Source organism: Photinus pyralis, unplaced genomic scaffold (genome assembly GCF_008802855.1).
Source record: "Photinus pyralis isolate 1611_PpyrPB1 unplaced genomic scaffold, Ppyr1.3 Ppyr1.4_LG2, whole genome shotgun sequence".
NCBI classification, from domain to species: Eukaryota; Metazoa; Arthropoda; class Insecta; order Coleoptera; family Lampyridae; genus Photinus; species Photinus pyralis.
In genome coordinates, this window is record NW_022170403.1 from 33,130,870 (window position 1) to 33,155,214 (window position 24,345).

Sequence of the window (24,345 nt, forward strand, 5' to 3'; positions counted from 1 at the left end):
AAAATGCTAATATCAAAATCATTCACTTAAAAAATTAAAAAAATTGTCAATTTCCTAATGATCCTATATTTCTTTAATAAAAAGAAATACAAAAAATATTTATTGCAAAGTTTATTTATAATGAATAGTGAATAGTTAATTTGTCGTTCTCAAATTAAGGATAGGGGACCAGGTAAAAAAGTTATCGGACCTTATCTCATTTTTTTTAAATAGAACACTACAATTTTAACTAAAAAGATTGCATATCCAATTATTTTTCAAAAATATGCATTACAATAAACAATTTTTAAAAAATCAATATCAATTTAAAAAGATTTTAAAAATTTAAACACACTCAAAAGATTGAAATTTATTGTATGTTTTTGAATGATTAGAAAATTTTTTAATTTTTTTAATATTTTTTTGAATCACTTGAATCTTTTTGAATATCAGCATTGGTGTGTTACATTTTGTAAAAAAGAATGTTATATGCTAACTATCGACTTAAAACATACAGAGTGTTCCATTAAACAAATGAGGTTAGATCCGATAATTTTGTTCACACGCCCCTGTATACTTATTTTGAACACGGCAGATTACTGGACAATATAAAGGAATTTCAAATTCTGATTATACCATTGCAAGCTTGACCATAGATTACTATGTCTATACTGCTACGTGTTTATTTCGTCCGGCAGGATGAAATTTTCGGACATTCTAATTAAGATGGACGAGGGCGGTCTCCATTTTTGTGTAATTAACATTCGTAATTAAATTCTATTAATTGTCGTTGGTCAATGTAACGGCGTGGAAATTATTATGTCATACGAGAAAGCAGTCAAGGTTGTTTTTGTTTACATTTTATTTTATTTAAACGTAGGAAGTTCCGGGTATTGTTGGGTCTTTCTCCGTTACTTATCAAATGTAAATGCTTAATTTAATTGACAGTTTGGATTTATCTCTTAATGTCTGATAATAAATTGATTGGGAAGAATTACCGATCTCTTTTTTTGCCTCATAACGTGCGTTGAGGGGATAGTCTTTGTTGTAAACTGTGTATGATTGATTGTAATTTTTATTATCGGAAGAAGGGTTTCGCCTTAAATAGGACGTTAACAATAAAGATGTCGCTTTTTTTCCTCGGTCAACGTCAACGCAGAACTACGTTTCTTTGAAAATTTAAATCCGCTTTTTGCTACGTTCAGCACCGAGTTACGTTTCGTTGAAGAATTTTTTTTCGCTTCTTGCGAATTCCATCGTTGATTATTTGTTTTGAAGCCACGGCCAATATCGAAAGATTTATTTTTGTCCAATGTGAGAATGAAGATTAAAGAAGTTTCGTTTGTGAAGCCGGAAGCCGAATTCGCGGCTAATTATTGTTCTACGTTTTGAAGTTTTGGCCATCAAAGGTGCTACAAGGAGAGGTGTTTGTCGGTGCCCTCATAAGTGTGTTTTCAACGTGACTCAGTTTGAACTTCAAACTTTGAAGTTGAGTTTTTTTTTTGGGAACGTCTTTGTCTACCCGAAGAGAAGATGCTGCGGTTACTCGATTTCATTAGCGTAAAGTGTCGTTTGTGTTAATTAAAAATTGTTATTTTTGTGTATTTGTGTTATTATATATTACAATTCCGGGACAAGTTATGTAAGTAGTTAAGTCATAATTTTAGTCTATTTATAATATTTGTTGTTGTACCATTTTCCTCTCGATTTTCCTTTTGTGTGTTTAGATTAAATCGCAATTTGTAATTTTCACATTAATTTTCCGTGTGATTAATTCTAACGACTTCATTTCTAATTTACCTGTGTTTATTGGATGTTTGCCCAACGTCCATTTTAATTATACAAAATTTTGCAGTTCAGTTTTGAGTTTAAAAGGTCTAACCCACTATCTGTTAGAAGTTAACAGGTTAACTGAGAGCAGATTTGAATCTTTCCTCTGTATTGGATGAAGTTTTGTGCCGTGATAATAAATAAAGGTAAAGAACTAGGTAGGTTTTTGTTGTGGTGTTTTGTGTATGGTTTTTCTGGCCTACGGATCAGTGCACACAGCAATACGTATTATTAAATTTTATCAGTTGTAAATATAGTCAAATACAAATTTATCCCGTTTTTATTAATTTTGTACTAACCCAGGGCATTTTGCATTGTTTTAACGTGTTTTTATTGCGTGACAAAAAAATAACACAAAACTTCGGGCAATTGTAGGTACTATGAGCCGTTACAGACACAACACAAATCTGCAATAAAAAAAAACTGTACAAAGTATTTAAATGTATATTTTATCACAATTTAAATAAAACAGTTTAAAAATTAACAAGGATAGAACTTATTTACCTACAAGATCAATCATAGCAAAACGCCATGTCCACCACCTGGCTTGTCGATTATATTCTTCCCTATTATCCAAATATAATTTGCCAATGTAGGGTTCCATACATACCTACAAAAAATGCAAAATGAATTTTAACAACAGTATACTTAATGTTAACAGAAATTTTCAGTATTAGTACTTCAGTTAGGGGCCTTTTGGCGACGTGCTGACCACTTGTCTTGAAACTCTGTGCTTATTCCTTTATCAATCTATCAACGTGTATCTTATTTTAAAAAATCTCTAAAACGAGGGCATTAATGGAAAACAGCTTATCTTACAGACTTCTTTAACTAAAGCATACCTACAGTATTCCAAAGTGAAAATATGGTAGGCAAGTTGTTTAAATAATAGCTATTTATATATCAAGAGAACAAAGTATATAATTTACTCCCGCGGGCAAATTTGGCCAAGGGAGGAAATTATATTTTGCGCTCGTGGTATATATCTACTTTTATCTTCGCGTTCATCAATTCGCCCATAAAATCGTTTTCGCTAAAAAAACAGAGTCGACGCAACTTGGAGATAGGTAACGGGCGATCAAAAATGATTTGCTGTCGAGTCGCCTTTGGAAGTTCAGGTTAAGTACGATTAAAATAAAAACAAAAATTCCAAGGGTTACTCGACAGCAACTCAATTTTGATCGCATGGTACTAAAGTTAAAGGACATCAATTTACCCGCGATCGCCTTTTGTCATATAGCAACCAGCTGTCAATACTAACAATTGACAAGTAAATTCCAAGTTTCCAAATGTGCATTTAAAGTAACCAGAGTAGTTTGGAAATCTTTTAATAGTGACAAAAGCGATTTAGATTTGCAAAATACTCTTCTTGTGATGTCAAAAAAAAGAACCAATAATGCCACAAGGTTGCACCAAAAATCGCAACAAAAGTGCTTGCAGGTTTATTCGGTACGCAATCAATGATGCTCGCAATGATGCATAAAAAAACTGTGAGTAAGACGAATGAAATTGCAGTCAATATATTTTTACGAACTTTGCAAGGTAGGTATTTAATTAGATTCGCTTTGGTCTAAGTATTCAATGTTAAAAGCCACCTTAGCCGCTAAGAAAAATATGGACATCATAAGTAGGTAGGTACCCAAAATTAACTACATTTCTGAAACGCCAGAATGTAGGTTACAGACCAACACATTTACGTTTCAATGGAAATTACTTTACCTCCCGCAGGGAGTTTTTGATTACTTTACCTCCCGCAAAAAAGTAAACGCATACTTTGCTCCCGCAAATGAGGGAGCAAAATCTAGTTTTCGGTAGAGCGCGGAGATAAGTTATTTTGCGCTCAGTTAATCATCAAATGGATTTTTAAATTGTTTCTATTTTTTAAAATAAATGAGCATCAGATAATATTTACTTTCTTTTTTTAATGACATTCATACAGCATAACGAGCGATCAAAAATGGGTTGCTTTTGAGTCGCCTTTGGAAGTTCAAGTTAAGTACGATTTCCCATGTAAACAAAAGTTCCAAAGGTGACTCGACAGCAACTCATTTTTGATCGCATAGTACTAAATGGAGAAGCTATTTATTTTTAGTCACCAATAGCTAATTTCTACGCTTACATTGATGGTCTGTAAACAAATATGATCTGTTTACGGAATTAGGGCTCAGTATAATATACTTTCATCATGGCGAATACGAGGTATGAAGTTTATGATTATTTCTAACATTTTCTTTCATCCTTTTTACCTGAATTATAATCGCCGCTCATTTTTATCTTTCCATCCAGCACAGAAGTACATCACAACAAAATAAACAATAAGTACCAATAATACTGTAGGCGATATCTTACCGCACTTACCACGCAGTATGGATCAGTTAATAAAGACTGAATGGACAACAACACTTTATTAATAGTAAGTGCCAGAGACCAGTTGTGATGAATGGCATCGATTCCAATATCACCATGTCTTGAGATATTCGGGTGAAATATTTTAGTCAAGAAACGTACAATTGGTGGTTTCATAGGGTACGAGTATGGAATTTGAATATATAAGAAAAAATTTCCACCTTCATAAGGACTACCAATTGGGCCTTGTATAGCAGCCTGCCAGTGATAGCAAGCGATATCTAATGGCTTTGCTTGAATACCATCAAGAGGATCCATTCTCATGGATCTTAGCTCTGTCCTTAATCTATGTTTCCTCCATGAACTTTCTTCAATGTTGCTGCAATGCTCCTGTGCTGCCATCTGTTTGACACATTTAATACAGCAGCAATTCAGCATTAATTTAGTATACATCTGCAACAATGTTGAAATAGTTGATCACAATTATATGGTATAGGATGTACTGTTTACTTTCCACCAGTTATTCTTACTAATAAAACCATAAAATGGCTACAATATAACTATTTGGATTACGAATTTAAAATATACTGAAATCAATCCAAAAATAAAAAAGAGAATATTGCTTACATTATACCAGTCTATATCTATAGTTGGAATGCATAAAAGTGGCCATCGTTGCAAAGTAAGTACTCGCCATATTTCAGGTCTGATGTGCATGTGAAGTATTTCTCGCCAACGAGAGCATACTTGTCCTACAGTCCATAACGAGATCTCATCCAAGTATTGAAAAACTATTATTAATACTAAAATAAAATAATTATTTTACATAATCAGAATAGGTATACAATACTCGCCTTCAGGTGGTAATTGCTCAATATTAATGTCTATGGTATGTTGAATCACAGATATTCGATTCAACTCTCGGTCAAGCCTTTCAAAATCAACAGGTGGTGTGGAGGTTGGCCTATCTGCTTGATTGAGGGAGTGAAACTCTAATACATTGTGACGGTAAGTTACATCTGTGGGCTCATCGTTTCCCGAATCACTGTCATCACTTGCCTATAATTTAATAGTGACCTTATATGTGCAGTAAAAGTAAATAGGAAAGTAGCACTTAGCAGTAGACTTCCTCAATCTTATTTTTTAAATCTAATATTTATTATGGTATGAAGAAACCTAATAATACCATAATAGAAGAATACATTTAAAGACCAAAATAAAATATAAAAATACATTATATAATAAAAAATATATTGTACATGTGTCCAAGATAAGGATGTCTATCATGGTGATACCATCATAGGAGATACGACAATGGTTAAATTAGGAGAAAGTTTCGCAATTAAATAGTTATTATCACGCCATAAAGAAAACCAGAAAATTCCAATTACTTCCAACGATATACGAGACAAACCGAACAGATTTTGTTTTAATTTTTTTCCAATGTTATTTGGGCAGATACAGCAAATAAGACGTGTAAGTTTAGTGCATTTTCCATGAATTGATAAATACTTTCCGAAAGGGCATGTAACGGCTGTTTGCCTTCACTACAAAAATCTATGGTTAAAATTTCAAAATATATCTATAAGAAGAAAGTTGACATTGCGCAGAATGCGCATGCACTCGTCTGATTTTTACAATATACGATATGCTTGTCTTTACTAGAAGCATCTGTGGTTAAAATTTCAAAAAAATATAATAGAAATAAGAAAATTGACATCGCGCAGACACATAAATCGTCAAGATTTTTCTTGGTTGAGGTGCCAGAGCTATACGCTAACGAATGCAAAAAGAACGAAATCTTGAAAACTGTAAGGGTAGTTAAGGCCTCGAACAGAGGGATGGAGAAAGTGGCCATAACAGCGCCTTCCAACATGAGTGGGAAAATGCCCTAAAAACAAAAAAAATCACATTCTCATTGCCACTTTTTGAGCTCTACAAGACACCATTGAGTGATTTTCAATACCTACAATGTTTTGTTTTAGAGGAGTCATCAACTTTATGATGTATAGCATGAAAAACACAAATGTTGGCAACTCTGTTGAGGATTGTGCACCCGCGCACATCATCATGTGAGAATAGCAGAAACCTATTAGGCCAATTTCCTGCGAAATGGATAATTTGTTTGATAGGTATTCTGGCACGCTTAGGGCATTGTACGTGGGTGCAACATTCTGTGAAAATCAACAGTTTTCAAATTTTGTTTTTTTATGTGTGCAAAATAATAGTCATTAAATACAGTGTGTACTTTTTTATGAGCCTATAAAAAAATAAAGTTGATGATTTCTCCAAAACGAAATGTATTAAGAATCTCTCAAGCCTGTCTTGTAGAGTTCAAAAAAAGGCAATGAGAAAGCGTCTTTTATTTTTCTGTATCTGCCCAAATAACAACACAAAAAGATAAAAAAATCAGCAAATTTTGGTTTTTCTGGCATATCTTCGGAAATAATCGTGTAATTGCGCAACTTTTCCTTAGTTTAACCATGTCATATCTTCTACGGTTTCTGAGATCCCCATGCTAGACATCCTTATCTTGGACACAGTGTATACCTACAAATATGTTGAAAGGACTACAAATGTAACAATATTGCAGAGCAAAAGATATAGCAAATTTACACTTACTTCTGCAAAAGCTGTAATCTGCATACCTTCGGGAGGGAGCGCTGGGTATAAAAACGCATGACAGGTTGCACAAGTGGGATCTTCGAAACAAGGACCAAAATATCCATTACATGTGAAACATGTTGGATTCTAATGTAAACAAAATATTTAAGTACACAGTTTTGTAGTAGCGTACCTAGTTTATTGTACCTCAAATTTAAACAATTTCTGGGTTCGAGATTGATTTAATTTGTTCTTCTTACTTATAGTTCCATTGGAATTTGAATCAATATTATTTGTGTTGTAAGGAATGCTTCCCAAAAATAAACCATCCCTTATTTCATTTGCAAGTTTGTATAACTCGCCCAAGGTGTTATTGTCATTGTTGTCCTTCATTTTATATTTTGAATACAAAATAATTCAATAATCGGGAAAATATTAAAAGGATTTAATTAAAAAACATTAAGCATCAAATAAAAACAAATATATACTTTTAACCACAACGATATAATTGACACTTGACAGAACAGAGTTGTATAGTACTCGCCCGTCACGGAATTATTGGGAGCATTCCGTTAACTTTCTTTTAGAAACAAGCCCGTTTGGAACGATCACTTAAGTCAAATTTTTAGTCCCTTTTACTTCAATAAAGATAATGCTATCCAAAAATGTCATAAATGATGAAACTAACATTCCATAATATTGTCAATTTTTTAGTAGGTACCAGTAAAATGTAAACATTTGCATTGTATTTGATAACATGTGCTATATTAAATCAGAAACTAAATATTTATCGCAAACCATTTATTGTAGATTTAATTTCCCCTGTTGTTGTTTTTGGGCGAAGACTCTTTCGACCTTGTTCTATCTCCTGATAGGCTGTTAATTTCATGTGCGTATTCCTATAGTCGCTTGTTTTTACCACATAGAAACACGGTCTAGATTTATACAGCTCGATAAGTTCCGCCAGTTGGTCTTGGGTCCAAGACATTTTATTTTACTATTTAGTTTAGACTTCCGTATTTTTGCGACCACGTGGATTTTGATCAAAACATGTCAAAATGGTTATTGATGCACCAAGATTGTTGGGAAAAAGACCAAGAGCATTATCTCTATGACCAAAACATGTCAAAATCATTAGTTATGCACCAAGATCGTTGGGAAAAAGACCAAGAGCATTATATTGTAACGTGATGTATTAATTCGGGTTCGATTTATATCAATATTTATTAAACAGAACTAAAACACTATAAAATCCGTACAATTTATATCGATTATTTATATCACTCACACTTCGCAATTTATATTTCCGCGCTCGATGTTTACGTACTCGTTCGGTAGTAGACTGCCGCGATGTTCGGTCCGCAACCATTTATACACGCAAGCAATGTAAGTCCAGTACATTCTCGAATATTCCTACAAAATCCCACTATCGCGCGCGTAGAAAATTCCAGAGCGCCAAAGGCGACGTCATGTCTGGAGCATTTCCGTTACAATATCTCAATGATCAAAACATGAATTTGATCTATTTTTGGCGACTACGTGATTTTGATCAAAATATGTCAAAATTGTTATTTATAAACAATATTTATTAGTAAACAAGGAAACAACATTGAATAATGTTTATTTTGTATAATGATAACTGAAGCTGAACAAACTATTAGGTACATAAAAACGTGCTCTTCTCATTCTAATCTAAAACCTTGACTACTACCACCGATCTACTACATACACCTACTGGCTGGGTCAGCTCTACCTACTACGTCAACATTTATGCACCAAGAACGTTGGGAAAAAGGCCAAGAGCATTATCTCAATGATCAAAACATGAATTTGATCTATTTTTGGCGACCACATGGATTTTTATCAAAACATGTCAAAATCGTCATTCTTGCACTGAGATCGTTGGGAACAAGATTAAAAGAAAATTTAGTAATTAGAAATCGAGTACAGTCAATCTTCATCAGAGGCGCTTTCTTTCGGTGATCCAAACGCGTTTGGATTGTCAAATCACGTTCTTTCGAAGTGTGATCTTATGATCATGATTGCTAAAATCGTGAACAAAGTGAACATAAAAGTTTAATGATCACGAATTCCTAACCTTATAAATGCAAGGATATTTTTGCTCAAATGTTAGGTTAGTCAATATTTATAACTGAAGAAGAGCATAATCGTGCAAGTACTTCCACTTGTATTTAAATTATTTTCATAATCCAAACAAAAAATAGGTAATTCGAATGCAAATGTGTACTACGTAAACTTAACCATATTTTGACTTAAATTCGCGCGTTCTTTCGTAAAACGTGATCCTACGAATCACGATTTTGAAATCATGATTGCTAAGCAGCCGAAAGAAAGCGCCTCTGATGTACCGGTGTTTATACTGTGCAAGATAAACTGTCTACAGCAGTATACAGCTTCATCTAACAATCCATCGCGTAGCCACAGTTTTTCTTCCAATTCTTTTAACGTGGTTTATGTCCCCAGATCCAGACTTACTTTTTGATTTGTAGATAAAATGTGCGTATATTTACAAGACCATATGACCTCCTCCTTCGGTCAGATTTATATACACTACGTTCATCTTCTGCCGTTGGACTTTGCTGTCTTTTTGAAGGAGATTTCATCATTGTCATATGGTATGACTTGTCGATGATATGACTCATATCATCGACAAGTTTGGCTTCACTTCTACAGAATAACAATAGGTCTTTCTTTCGGAGGAACATAAACGTACTACCTAATTTTGATTATGAATTTTGTTGATTTGCTGTCACAGACACTTTTATAACATGCTACCGCACAAGTTGTTCCCGGCATATTGGATAAGAAGATAAGATAGCACAGCTTAACAAAAGGAGTTAAAAGCCGCTTTACATTAGGCAATTTTAGTGCAATGCAAGGCTTGTGCTATGCAATCTAAAATTGCCTTGCATTGTTTATTACGGTTTTCATTTATGCAATTAGGCGCTTTCTTTCGGCTACTTCGCAATCATGATTTGGAGATCGTGATTCGTAAGATCACGTTTTACGAAAGAACGCGCGAATTTAAATCAAAGTATGGTTAAGTTTACGTAGTGCACATTTGCATTCGAATTACATATTTTTTGTTTGGATTATGAAAATAATTTAAATACAAGTGGAAGTACTTGCTCCTCTTCAGTTACAGGTTATTATGTGGTGGCGCTTGCTATTAAAAAAAAAAGAAAAGAAAAAGCGGAAAAAACAAGAAAAAAATTTTGCGTTATTACACGCGAAACCAAATAAATTGTGGTATTGACAAAATTACTAGAAAAGTTACTAGAACTTGCGCCAAACTTGCAAGTGAAATAGAACTTTCTCTATTTATTTTTCTTGCACCTGAATTGCGTATGAACATGCGCAGTAACGTATCTCTAACTTGCATTGCTCTTGCATTGCACGAAAATTGCCTAATGTAAAGCGACTTTTAAGGTACTACAGGCACAGGTTCAATATTCATAATCTTATGCGCATGTCATAAGTATCTTAGACTATGAAAGAGACTTGCAGATGTGTTGCACACTGACTCCCACGGTACTGCGCAAACGCAAGCGCGCTTAAATTTGAATTTGCTTTAACGCGCTCGAATTAATAAAGCCTTCTGTCATCACTGTCAATTCCAGTTACATTATAGCCCCAACAACCGGCATGATCCTTTACAGCATAATATGGAATAAACACAACAAGAATTGTAACGTTATTATTTTTTATAATCAAAACCCTTCTACCATCACGGTGTACAGAAACTAAATTAACAGATTCTATCAGATAAGTCACTATAAACCAAGCTATAGACTATTGTGTTCCATTTTTCCTATCTCGCGTTAACTTCTGGCGCAGCTAGACTACTTGCGACAATCTCGCGCGAGAAACTTCCACATGTATTTACACTGTGAGCGATAAGTGTCGCGATAAACTGTCGGGCAAGTTGGATGAGCCATTGCTGTCCAAAGATCTCACAAAACTGAGACTAGTAGCACTTTTAGCTTCTGAAAATGCTGTCAGTTGATACCATGGTGTATTGGGTTGATGCCTACCAGTTTTTGAGAACTTATCTCACGTTATGGTGCCAATAGCACATCTTTGTGTTACCGCGGCTGCAGTTTTATGCAATGTGAAACACAAAAAGATGTGTTGGGGGAGAGAATGGATTTCAAGAAGAGAAAAGTATGGGGCCTACCATAAATAAATTGATGAGCTGAGAATCGGAGAATCAATCCCAACAATTTAAAAATTTTATTCGTATGTCAGCGGTAGATTTTCAGGAACTGTATTACAAAATTTAAAAAAAGGATACTCATTTACGTGCCACCTCTGCCACAATATAATAAAACTCATACGTTTACTCGCCAAAATATCGAAACAAAATGGAAAGTTTGCGAGAACTTGGTGAGCTGCACTTTTGCCTGTTTAAAGTGGCAAGAAAAGTGTCGCAAGAATTCTTCCGCGAGTTCTATCAAATGGAGTCGCAATGCTATTTACACTTAAGAGTGTCCGACAGTAAATCTTGATAAAATTACATTAACATATACCTACTACACCTACTTTTACAATAGGTAATCACTTAATCAGGTAAGGTAAATTATCTTCTATTATAACGTTTCCAGGTTATGTTTATTATTTACCCCTTACACTTGTAAGCAATTTCAAATTTTAGCGCGCTTGCGTTTGCGCAGTCCATTGAGTTACTAACTCAATCGCGTCCGAGGGAGTCAGTGTGCAACACATCTGCAAGTGTGCATGCGGTATTACGGGTCCCCTCTCTTTCCTTGTCTAAGCACAGTCATTGTTTAAATACTTTAAACAATGGCACAGTATAAAAGGTAATGACAAGAAAACGAAATTTGAACGCCCACCTGTGACGTCACTAGCAAGCGACTCGATCCCCTATACTGGCGGCCATATGGCCGAAATCATATCATACAATTTTCTATCTAATAAAGTCAGTTTCATTGATATTAAAAATATATTTCTTTGTTTTATCATGATTTAAATTTGTGTCCCTCTAAACTAAAAAAAACACCCATTACTATTTGATTGCCTAGCAATCATTAACAATCAAAAACAAAGAATTAAAAACAGTAGGTAGGTACTGCACCTTCCATTTGCAATGTCATATATCAAGAAGCAATTGGACAAAACCCTCCAACAAAGGTAATATTGGCCAATGATAGCAGTATAGCTGTCAAAACGTGTTTATTAGCTTCCTAGCGTTAGGTAGGTGGCTATTGCGATCACCGTTTTTTGACATTTCATCAAATGTCGACGTTTTAGATCATTTTAAGCAACTTTTAAAGAACACAATTTTTTCCGTCTGTTTGTATGTGCGTACTTTGGCAATTTTCCGAGGTAACGACTCGACGGATTTTGTTCAAATTTTGTGTATATTAGGCATACTGAAACGAAAAATAACGAGCCGAATTTTTGAAAACAAATTTTGGAGCGCCGCAACGGCATCGAATTTTGCGAATGTAGGTACATTAGGCATTATAAATGATGGACTGCCAGAAAATTTTTTTAATATCTAAGTTTTTAGCGCCGTGACGTCATACAACTTGTTTTCAATAAGCGATGAGCGATTGCAGAAGTTCGTTCGTTGCATGCTTTTTGATTTAATCCAAAGAACTAAGGTAAAATATCAATACCCATGTTAACATATATACAGTGAATTTTTTTTAAATGCGAAATAGGAGTTTGCATGCAATTTCCCTATGTTCGATTAAAAAAAAACACATCAATCTATTGAGTAGTTCAAATGAGTAGTAGACACAATTGACAGCTGTCATATTTTTAAAAATACCGCCTTCCAATTTAATTACGAAATCGGTTTAGTCCAGTCAAATTAGCTCTAAAGGTAGTATAAACTGGATGTTGTCATTTCACTGAACGAAACCAAGCGTATTCTATGTAAAAAAATCCGCTGAATCGGAAAATCATAGTCTCCCCGGCCCGACACGCCCGGAACATATTGTTATAAACAAAAAACGAAGAAAAAACGGGAAAATGTCGTGTTTTTTCACATTTGACTGCCAATATCTCGTTAACTATTGCTCGGAGGGAAATGAATAGAAATGAACTTGTTTAGAATAAAATTTTCTATAAGATACAGTTGGTCCGGAACGCTCATTTTCAACTGTTACTGTTTTTTAGGAAAAAATGTAAAAACAGTAATCTCTAAAATTAACTTTGTCATTGTTAAGTAAAATTCATTCGATCTTTTTGAAAATCCGTATTTAGTAACTACTTTTGATAACAAAACAATATGACAAACCAGATCACCGTAGGTTTCATACTCATTGATTAATTAGATAAACAAATAGAAAAAGAGATGCTTCGTCTTTCTATGGGGGAGTACAAGAGTGTTCTCAATTTTTTTATACATATTATAACCCTAAAACAATCTTTTCCAATAATTGTCCCGATGATTCCTGCAAATCGACGGACTGTGCAATTTTTTTTTCAAAATCTGAAGACTTTTCTTAGTTAACAAATGGAATAGCTCCCGAAATATAACAAAAAAATATAACTATAATAGGCGAATGTAAAGCTCTCGGAAAGCCGTACATTAAAAAAAAATACGTCCAAATCCGATTAATAGTTCACGAGAAATCAGCTTTTGACTTTGAAGCCAGTTTTTGAAACAACCAAAAATGGTTTTGGAAATCGGGTCGCACCGATCGATTCTTTACAGCGTGAACTTTTTTCATGCTTCTATTTCACCCAAATGAATGATTTTTATTAATCCGAGTGCTAAGGGCCGATTATAGAGCTACTTTTCTCGTTAAATCTCGGAAGCTATTCGATTGGTAGTTAACTAAAAAAATTCCACAGTCCATTGATTTGCAAAAAATGATCGGGACAATTATTGGAAAAGCGATTGTTTTACGGTTCCACTATGTATAAAAAAATTGGAAACACTCTTGTACTCGCCCAGTTTGAAAGACAAAGCATCTCTTTTTCTACTTGTTTATTTAATTAATGAGTATGAAACCTACGGTGATCTGGTTTGTCATATTGTTTTGTTATCAAAAGAAGTTACTATATAAATTCGGATTTTCAAAAAGATCGGATGAATTTTACTTAGTAATAACGAAGTGTTAATTTTCGAGATTACTTTTTTACATTTTTCCATAAATAACAATAACAGTTGAAAATGAGCGTTCCGAACCAACAGTATCTTATAGAAAATTTTATTCTAAACAAGTTCATTTCTATTCATTTTTTCCCTCCGAGCAATAGTTAACGAGATATTCGAAGTCAAATGTGAAAAAACACGACATTTTCCCATTTTTGTTTATAACAATATCTTCCGGGCGTTTCCGGCCAGGGGGACTATGATTTTCGGAATCAGCGGATTTTTTTACATAGGATACGCTTGGTGTCGTTGAGTGAAGTGACAACATCCAGCCCAAACTGTAATTTGACTGGACTAGTTAGGTTATTGTTTAGAATGTCAAGGAGGACACTTCGAACATTTATTGTGATTGTTTTCGGTATTTATTTTCTTATTTATGTATTGAATAGATCAAATTAGTAGAATACCAGGTGCACATGACCTACAAATAATTGAAGGTTGGTTCACAATGAGTAGTGGTGTCAGTGCGTGGCCTGTGAGGTCAAGTTATCGTAAGTTTAAGAAAAATGTATCTTAAAGTTGCTATGGCCTCACATAGCTTCTTTAAAAAAATCTTACCGAGTGCTCTTCATCATAAAGACTATTAGAGTTGCTGTTCATAGTCACACAAGTTGCGCGATTTGGGAATGTGAACCGTGCACACCTCATAGATTGATGTTTTTTTTTTAAATCGAACATAGGGAAATTACATTGCATGCAAACTCCAAGGCAAACTCCTTTGTTCGCATTTAAAAAAAACTCACTGTATATATATGTTGACATATAAATACTACAGTTTTTAGAATGATTAATTAATATCACAGATTTAAACACTGAAATCTAAGTTAATATACCGTAAAGAAAAGTACAACCTGACCAGTGGCGGTCCCCCCCTCATTGTCCATTTTTTTCATAAATTTTGTGTCGACCTCATTTCCATTATGCGAGATTTCTTTTATTTTTTTCCGTGTTGGGACAAAGTTCGGGTTTCGGCCCCTCCCTATACCAAATCCTGGGACCACCACTGAACCTGACCCATCTATAACATCTGCACCAGACCGCCGACAAAGAAGGTCATTGACAACGTAATGAGGGTGTAGTGCCATGTTAAGGGATAAGTTGTAAAATGTCATTCTTATTGTTACCTGCCGATTGAATTGAATAAGGAGTTTTGTGTTTACTGACTTTAGATAATAAATGAATTATTGGTAATAAGTATTAGTAATAAACACAAACAAAAGTAAAAAAAAGCGTGCGAAGACGTTAAGCGGCGAAGAGCGCTATTTGGTCTGAAGTAAGCTAGGGAGCTTTTCTGTCAAGAATTTGACTCATTTTTAATTAGTTGCTCTTTATTTTTGTACACCACTTAGATTAGGTCCAAAAAAACCATTTCTTGTCATAAAGTAGTTGGGCAAAATCTACCATTAATGGAGACTGAAAACATTTTATTGATTTATTGATTAAGGCTTCTGCAAGATAGCTACATGGATACAAAGACTAATATTTCAAGTGAAAATGACCACTACATGAAGTGAAATGAAATATAATTACTGGGCACGATCGATCTTAAGCAATTATGTTGTAATATTTTACCGTATAAATGCCACTCAATGGCGTTACCCACATTGAATGTCATAAAGATATATAATTATAAGTAGGCAATACAATACAATTCAAAACAATATTTACAGACATTAAATATACATACTAAAAACTAATCACTAAAACATAGATTACAATTATTTCAGTTCACCTCTTACTTTAGATATCTCCTCTATATGAAAAAGGTAAGAAGTTAAAAAATGCTATTAACTTGTGTCATTTCTTTGGCAGTGTTAGCAATTTTAATGGTGTGCCACTCCATCACAATAAGAGAAAGAGGGGATTCTGAAAACAACTGTAAAGACACATAAAGAACTGTAGTGTTTCCTTAATAATACATTAGCACATTATATCTAAAATTAAGAAGCCTGTCTAAGCTTAACTGAACTATACAACGCAGCGTGCTTAGTAGCGGGGAAGATAACCCACCATGTAGTTGCGGGAGAAACGTCCCATGCGACGTTTCCGATCTGCAAAGTAATACAATTAATGAGAATCTTTCTTATGTGTACACAGACTCAGAATGACCTTCGAGCTATAATATCAATTATTCTGACTCGTAATCTGACTAACTATAGCTTCATTAAGGTTAAGTTACTGTCTAAAAGCAAATTTATAATAATTAATTAGCGTCAAGTAGTAAAATCATGTAACAAATATAAAGCAGATGTTTACAATATTAAAAAAAATTTGAAAATCTACTGTTGACGGTTTAATACTATTTGGACAACAATGTACTGTTGTGAATTATAATTAGAATCATTGTGTTGCATTATTTTACTGTTTGCTTAGCTAAATCAGTAAATCCCTATGTGCAATAACGCAACAACTAATATCGGAGAAAAAACACACAGATAGAAATTCAATAGGATAGTGTTGCTGGTAGCTTTTATTGTGTGCTTTTGTCTACGATTATACTACACAAGCTCAAATGGGTACTAAAAACCTAAGGAGTTTAAATACCCAATACCTTTAAGTAGAGAATAATAGTATAACAGTTCATAAAACTGCCGTTTATTATTCCAAATATCAAATTCGAATTACTAAAGCATATGATTATGTTCGGTTTGTATTTGAAATAAAATCATGGAGATAATGTCATATTGGTCCTGTTTGTAACATTAAAACAATTCCAAATTCATGGAAACGCTTCACTACAAACTACATCATTTTAGAACAATCGGTTAACATTCACATGCATTTTGAAGATGCGTTCACATGCAGGAGGCAAATACTTAGGTTTTAAATATTAAGCATAAATACAGATTCGTCTATAACTATACATAAGAGAAGAAAATAATATTAAAATAGAATGAGTACGTACATATATCCTTTAATGGCATGCTACGAGCTGGTTGCGCCCAGTCGAGATAGACGACGTTCTGCAAACATACAGCACAAACATATATACAAACGAAGATTAAGTTAAGTATAATGTACACGTGGTCACATTGGATTAATCACAAACGCTAAGAAAAGTGACTCATTCAAATAGTGTTATATTTTTCTACACAAATCAAGGGGCTGTTATTATTTCACACAGTGCGTGTTAGACACAGTCCTTATTAACTAGTGTGTGTTAGTGCATACAATTTAAGTCAAATGTCATGGTTCTATTTTAACATTCTGCCAAGTTAGCATTTAAATAGGAGTTTGGTCCCTGTTGGTGAATGTAGACATTGCAATAAACAACGTCGTATCACCTCAGTGCTGTCTGTGGAAATTGACCTGCGATCGCTAAAATTTACATGATATGTACTCCTTCATTCCGACCATGCGGAACGATAGAAAATTGAATTGCCATATACAGTCATTTTAAGCAGCATGCTTTGTTACTGTAGCATGGGAAAATGAGCTACGGCAAGCGATTTATTTGAATTATGTGTACTGATAATGAATGTTGAATTAATAGCACCTTTGAAAAATAAATACTGATTTTTGAAATAACTATTGATAACACAACAAATTGCTACACACATTAAAATTCCTATAAGCTGTTATGGGCTACTGTATGTATAGTAAGCAGCTAATTGCAATGTTTTACAACATCTTGTACCTTCATTTTATCAAAGGTGTTTTCCTGTGGTTAAAGAATCTGAACTGCAACCGCAGCGCTAAGTCTTTTCGAACTGTAGAAAATGTGAACATTAATACAAATAAATTTGAAAATGCTCATTTTAATATTTATTTGTTTTACTACTTCAACTACTAATTTGTATGATATGGGGTGCACTAACTGAAATTGTGTTGTAACTTCATGATCGTTAATTGAATTGGTACTTGTCAATCAAGTCATGTTGGCGTGTGTTGGTCTTTATAACACCGTCTCGTTTTGCTGTAAAGCAGATCACTTGCAGAAAGAGTGATTTCGAAGCAACAGACAGAGATAGTGAGGGTAGTTTATTATCTATTACTCACACCTATAAAAGTGGATTTAAATGGTTTGCTTGATTTTAAAAGGGCGAGATCCTTCAGAACTGAGAGTAATGATGTATGCAGATCTTAAGTTTCGACGTTCTAGATAAAATAATATGCAACAATTTAATACATTTGGAGAATAAAATCCAAACAAAAAGACGCCTTCTTTTAATGGGAAATGTATTACTTAAATAGCTTCTCCAAAAATGTCTCACTAAATCAATTAAGTAAAAGATCTGTGCTAATGTTTAGAAGTACAGAACTTATCCAAAATCAAATTTGTTCAATTGAAATGAAAACTGCATTATGGAGTACTATCACCTACTGATAGTGATCGACCGCTAATCTCTCCACCTAGTGCAGGTTTTGTAAATACCTTGTACACTGTATACATTTTTAAAGAAGCTTGCTAAAAAAGTGTGCTAATTCATAATGGAAACAGGTGACGAAGCTCTGAAGTAATTCCCAAAAAACAAAAACTCGGGTCCTAACAAAATGAGTTATGCTGTGAGGAAGAGACAAAAAATTAGGTGAGAAAAACTGTAGTAACATTACAAACTTGGTTTAATGGATGTTCCTGTACAGTAAGAATATGATCTTAAAGAATCTCTGATTTACTACACAGTGAAATTTTCATATAAATTAGAACAGTGTTAAATTGCTAACTCAACACAACCATTTCTAAAAATGATGCATTTTGGCATCAAAGATAAACTATCAATCAGTATGTAATATCTTCCTCACCTATGTAAAAGTTATGTTTTAATAATAAAAGTAACCACAGGGAGAATGAAAGTTAGCACAGTGATCATAGTGACAAAGTAAAAAACCCAATTACCTAGTAAAATATAATAAAATCCGTTTTATAAATGTAATAAATAACCTAAAGAAGATAATATCTATAGAAACAAAAGTAAATTAGCATATTTTACTCTTAACTATCGATAACTTACTTGTGTCAATATTGCGCTGAAGATGTGCGGCAATGCGGTGGCGAGCATCATTATATTCTAAATGCAAACCCAATCGTAGTAGAGTTGGATTTTGTTCTACCAACGACGTGATCTCCATTTCTATTTTATTCCCCAAAACTTGTGACCTCTAAACAAATACAAAAAAAATGTTAAACGTAAAACATGGGTATAATGCTTATTATACGTGCAAATCATCTAGCAAGGTCACAAGAATCTTTTCAAAACTTTTTGTAATATTAAAACAAAAGTGGACGATTTGGACACAGTATATCAATAATAATTAATCATTAACAAATTGAGACAGGCCATAAACAAGCAAAGAGTACCTACTAAACATAAAAAGATACAATGTAATATAAATATGTGATCGATTTTTTCTATTAGAAAATCAACCAACAGGGAACTTTACCGAAAAAATTCCAGCTTTCTACAGCAAAATGACTACCTTCATTCACATGTAATATGCGTTTCCAAGGATATTCTTCTTAAAAGTTTAAATAAAGAAATCCAATTATAATTAACTTTCCAGTTATTCATATTTTAGTTTAGCGAATGAAATACCCATTACCCATAACCTCAAAACCCGCTACAAAGATCGATACTTTGTAGGTAGTGAACTGCATATAAATAGACACACTAAAACCCTTTATTTTTGTAACTAGTGTTGAAGCGATCCTTCTAGATCCAAAACATTCTCGAGGCGTCATCAAGTCGATAAAGGAGTTCACCAAATGTGACTCTTAAAAGATTTGTTGAGATATTGTAAGTAGTTTATTCTTTGCAGATAAGCAAATTGAATTGTGTTCAGCCTTAGTCGTACCATCGATGCTGAAGTGATAAATAGAGAAATCTGGGCTTGTGTTATAAATGTGAGTAAGGATAAGTGATAAATAATAATTAACTGTTATAAATCAATCTAGCTCCCATTTAATGTACGCTGTATTTCTCATCGGTGCGGAGATCACAATGGTGAGCCAAGGATTTTGATCCACCCTGTCCTGACCAGTACAATCTTGATAATTCAACATATACAGCGAGATCAATAATCATATGCTGCGCCGCTCTTATAAAATATCACATTAGTAATCATTTGCCGCAACCAGATATATGTGTACCAATACAAAACAAAAACATAACCTATAATTCCGATTTGAGATTCTTTTCTTATTACTTTCGTCCATTTCAAAACGGCTTTTTTCAAGACTACCAGTTTCTTTCGAATATTTATAAGGTGGGTAAATTACTTATAAATTATAAACAAACGTTTTTTTAGTTGTAGCATGTAAAAGGTAATAGGTTTACTCCGACATGCCTTTAGAAGAGAATAAGATGCATTTGCAGTCTTGTTTCCGTAATGGGACTAAAGACGAAAATTGAGTTTGGCAGTACTCGATACGTTTGTGAATACAGGAGTTTCGAGAAACCTTTTGAGCAAATTCTGAAAAAGCCGCTACGACAAACGGGTATCTCATACGGAATGTGTCACACTACTGTCTGGAGAAAATTGTACTTTTATCTTTTAAAGTAACCGTGGTACAAGAACTCGTCATCCAGATTTACAAAGCCGTCTAAATTATTGTATGCAATTGGTTTAATGCAAATTTACGAGATTGCAACGTATTCGGAACCGTTTACACACCATTGCCGAATTAAGAGCAGGTATAAAAGCTGCCGTTTGAAACATTACGCAACTGTAGTTACATTTCGTCTTCGAAAACATGAAGAAAAGAGTGGATCCCTGTCTTAATAATGGTGGCGAGCACTTGGAACAGTTGTTATAGTGTGCATGTAATTTACGCAATTACTTCAATATTAACGAGTTGTAAAAGCAATAAAATCGTTTCAATTTTTGTAGTAATTTGCTATTTGAGTAGCTTCACATAATTTGGAAACTCACAACGTGCTTAAATCATTGATTTCGATTAAATATGGTTAAACGTCAAAAGTTTACTTTGGTTTGAAGTTTAAGGTTATGTTTTAGTATTGGTGCACCACGCCTGTTGCGGCAAATGATTACTAACGTCATAATTTATTGAAGCGGCGCAGCAACTCATTATTGATCGCACTGTATGATACCATGCAGACTATCGAAGAGACCGAATTATTGAGAGTAATAGAAAAAGAGGCTAATTTTACTATGAATGTATGTATGCATTGACAAAAGTAATGATTACTTAATACGCAAACTCTGCAGCATAAGCAACCAATATGCCTATCACATCGGGCTCTGTTTGTTTCTTCAAGGAGGAGAAACCTTAATGTGTTGTTCGCATTTCAAAGTTGCACAATATATTCAAATGTTGGTTGTATATGCTGCAGTTTTTACCTATTCGGTTTTTGTCAATGACTGTACATATAATGTATAATTAGCGCAAGGCAAAGGCAAGCGATGTACTGGTCACTGGATGAATAAATATGGAACTGAATGGCGGGTGAACATTGTAATATCGAGAATTTTTGTGTGCACATCTAGTGCCAGACTGACGAACTGCCAGAGTATCAAGATTGTACCATAGTTATAATTAGAATGAAAGTTCGACATGTAAGAAGAATGTTCAAAGTATATGTTGAGAACAGGGCGACACCATTACATTGAAAGAGACACCTTTGCCGTTAGATAGCTTACTATTGAAATGATAAGCATGCAATGGCCAAAAATAGGCGATTTACTGTTGTAAAAAATATATGGACCAACTCTAAAACTTAATATGTACCACTCTTTTCGTGAAAACGGAATTATTTTAGCTACGTTTCTTTCTGAGATACAGGGTCAAAACGAAAAGTTTGACCTCTTATAATGATATAAAGCAGAAAGTTGCTAAACTGCAATCCTACAGTAAATTTTTTATACTTTTTCTGTACCTGTTGCACCCTCTCTGTAAATCTGCACTGTGGCGCATTAATATTAAAAACAACGCCAAAACAGCCACAATTGGCACAAAAATGCTCTTACCTGATTAGTAGCTCGGAATTCTTCAACTGATTTCGTCTTCAAAAGTGATTTAACCAGTCTCACAATTCCAGATGGCGAAATAAAATTAGTTTCTACATTTACAACTTTTAGCGTATTATTTTTTTCTAAAGCATCTGCCAATTTGAACGCTTGTCTATCGGTGAGGCCAACATTTGTTAAAGATAAAATTTCTAAATGAGAGTTGTTCGCCAACGCATCAAATAGACTGTCAAATTTCTCTTCAGAAATATTCTAAAATGATAAGCTGTTTTCAAACGTAATACCATTCAATCCAAAATACCTTTATGTTATTCCAATTTAAATCTATTAACTTAGGACTATCTTCTTTTACTTGTTTTAATGTACCCTCAGGATCTGTATCGTTAGGAGGATCCTGGGGGTATATTTTTTGTTTGGACGCTTTCGTAATGCCATCCCACCCGACACCTACAGGCTGTCCTTTGTTTAAAAGAGATGCATGATACTGATCTTGATTCATCATAGAATGGAATCCCAAAATAGCTACAAATTATTGAAGTCTGGCAAAAAGTTCCAATCATCACTTTTCTTCACTTACCAGCGAGATCAATAATTTCTTCTTGAGAAGCGTCTTGGAGAGCACTTTCGTACTCATCACCGAGGTCAATTGTAATTTGTTCATCCGCATCTTGTTCTTTTTTCGGCGGATCTGGAGGAATCCACTACAATACAAACATACACTATTTTTAAAGGTGACATTCAGACACAATTACTTTTTTCCCTCGAACTACCCCCGCAACGTACGGTTTAACATCTGGTACATCGGGCGTTTCAATTGCTTGTTTATTTATATGTTCAATGAGTTGCTTTCGATTTAATGGTCCGGTAGATTCCCTATCACAATCATAGCTACATCTTTGTGAAGGAGGTAAAAAACTATCCTGTAAATTACAAATATTTGAAGACTGGTACGTACATAACCTACATTGAATACTCACATCAGGGTCAACTTCTTTTGCAAGAATATTAATTTCTTCGGCAGATAACTTTGCTAATAAGTCTTCAACATCAATTTCCTCATAGGCACTAAGATCTTTTCCGTAGAGTTTTGCAGGTGTCGTCATAGTGGTTTTGGTGGTATTTGAGGATGTCTGCAAATAAAAATGAAAATGAATTAGCTTCAATTGAGGTGCAATTATACTAATTAAACATTATTACATAATCCTTGGGAAACTTTTATAAAATTAGAGAATCTCTGTGTAAATACATGGAATTGATAGTCACACCCATTAACTCTGCTTCCAATTAATACTGACCTGACCTAAATTAATGTAGTGAATTTAGGCAACAGTTTGCGGTAGAGGAGTTGTCTGGTTTATGTGGTGATTCACTCAAGATCGATACTTTACACCTGCACCTGGTTTGCGTTTGCCGTTTGTATTGATTGATGACATCACAATTTTTTATTATTATTTATCTCGTCTCCTACTCCAACAAATTTTTATTCCTACTCGTTTATCATTTATTACAATTCTCGTAATTTCCAACCTTCAATAATACGAGGATCTAGCACTTGAGTTAGTAGCGTAACGTGGTTAATAGTCATCCATTGACCGTCATCATAGAGGAAATACAATTTTACTCATGATTTTACTCTATGCCTATCTATGCCGTCATCAACCTTGAGCCGTGTTATCTGCTGCTTAAGCTGGATTCACATGAATACAAAATCCGACGATACGATCATCCGAAATGCTTATGATTGGTCAATAATTTGAAATGTGCTTGACATTTCAAACTATTGACCAATCATAAGCATTTCGGATGACCATATCGTCGGATTTCGTATTCATGTGAATCCAGCTTTAGGCAACTAACGTATCGTCATTCCTTGCTTCATTAGGACATAGATTATACATACAGTGAGTTTTTTTTTAAATACGAACATAGGAGTTTGTATGCAATGTAATTTCCCTATGTTCGATTTAAAAAAAAACACATCAATCTATTGAGTAGTTCAAATGAGTAGTAGACACAATTGACAGCAACTTTTGTATCTGCACTATTTTCACATAACCTCCAATTTTCCTAGAAAAAACCGGAAAAACTGGTTTTTTCGTTTTTATTCTTATTTTTGTGAAAAAATGTTGTAGGGGTTTGAAATTTGGAGGAAACATAGCTTGTTTTATGATAAAAAAAGAAGATAATTTTTTGGGCCCGTTAAGTCGAACCGTATCAAAGATCTCACGATTTTTTAAAAAACCACCTCTTTTTCAAGGGGATGAAAAATCTATTCTTTTTTCATCGTACAGAGGTGCGCGGGGTAGCAAAATTTTCGGGAAGACATATATTAATAAACAGTAATTAAAAAAATATTATTCCTATAGCAAAAATTCGAGAAAATCCCCAAAAACTGGAAAAACAGTATTAAGATATACACGGTTTTTGACATGATAAATCACATGTTGGACGTTAATAAAGATTTTTCGAAATCTGTCTTCTTGCTTCTTTAATGTTTGCTTAAATAT

The 24,345-nt window shown here is 33.9% G+C and overlaps 2 protein-coding genes across 8 annotated transcripts in view; both read right to left on the reverse strand.

The window, feature by feature from the left end:
• Positions 1–2,237: 2,237 nt before the first annotated feature.
• LOC116164418 lies at positions 2,238–7,288 on the reverse strand. 2 transcript variants are annotated; one of them, XM_031478601.1, is made up of 6 exons: positions 6,967–7,288; positions 6,778–6,906; positions 5,010–5,214; positions 4,783–4,958; positions 4,168–4,608; positions 2,238–2,419 (listed from the first exon to the last, which is right to left on the reverse strand). In XM_031478601.1, exons 1-6 carry the CDS (start codon positions 7,150–7,152, stop codon positions 2,306–2,308), a joined length of 1,251 nt encoding a protein of 416 aa, XP_031334461.1. In that variant the 5' UTR covers positions 7,153–7,288; the 3' UTR covers positions 2,238–2,305. The 2 variants fall into 2 exon arrangements, with proteins under 2 accessions (XP_031334461.1, XP_031334460.1); XM_031478600.1 differs by having other exon boundaries at positions 4,159–4,608.
• Positions 7,289–15,330: 8,042 nt separating this feature from the next.
• The window catches only part of LOC116163123 (tropomodulin), a 44,322-nt gene continuing 35,307 nt past the window's right edge, over positions 15,331–24,345 (reverse strand). The window contains exons 1-10 of one of the 6 annotated variants that reach the window (XR_004143674.1): positions 23,134–23,461; positions 22,816–22,968; positions 22,591–22,758; positions 22,416–22,539; positions 22,140–22,360; positions 21,839–22,090; positions 18,865–19,012; positions 17,550–17,622; positions 16,818–16,875; positions 15,331–15,963 (exon numbers count right to left, since the gene is read on the reverse strand). Coding sequence is in view for 2 of the 6 variants with exons in the window: in XM_031476972.1 (XP_031332832.1) it covers positions 15,899–15,963; positions 18,865–19,012; positions 21,839–22,090; positions 22,140–22,360; positions 22,416–22,539; positions 22,591–22,758; positions 22,816–22,968 (1,131 nt within the window). In the remaining 4 variants the exon portion in view is untranslated. Of the gene's footprint in view, positions 15,964–16,817; positions 16,876–17,549; positions 17,623–18,864; positions 19,013–21,838; positions 22,091–22,139; positions 22,361–22,415; positions 22,540–22,590; positions 22,759–22,815; positions 22,969–23,018; positions 23,111–23,133; positions 23,462–24,345 lie in introns of those variants that run through there. The other 5 variants (XR_004143675.1, XR_004143676.1, XR_004143673.1 and 2 more) reach the window with 5 other exon arrangements.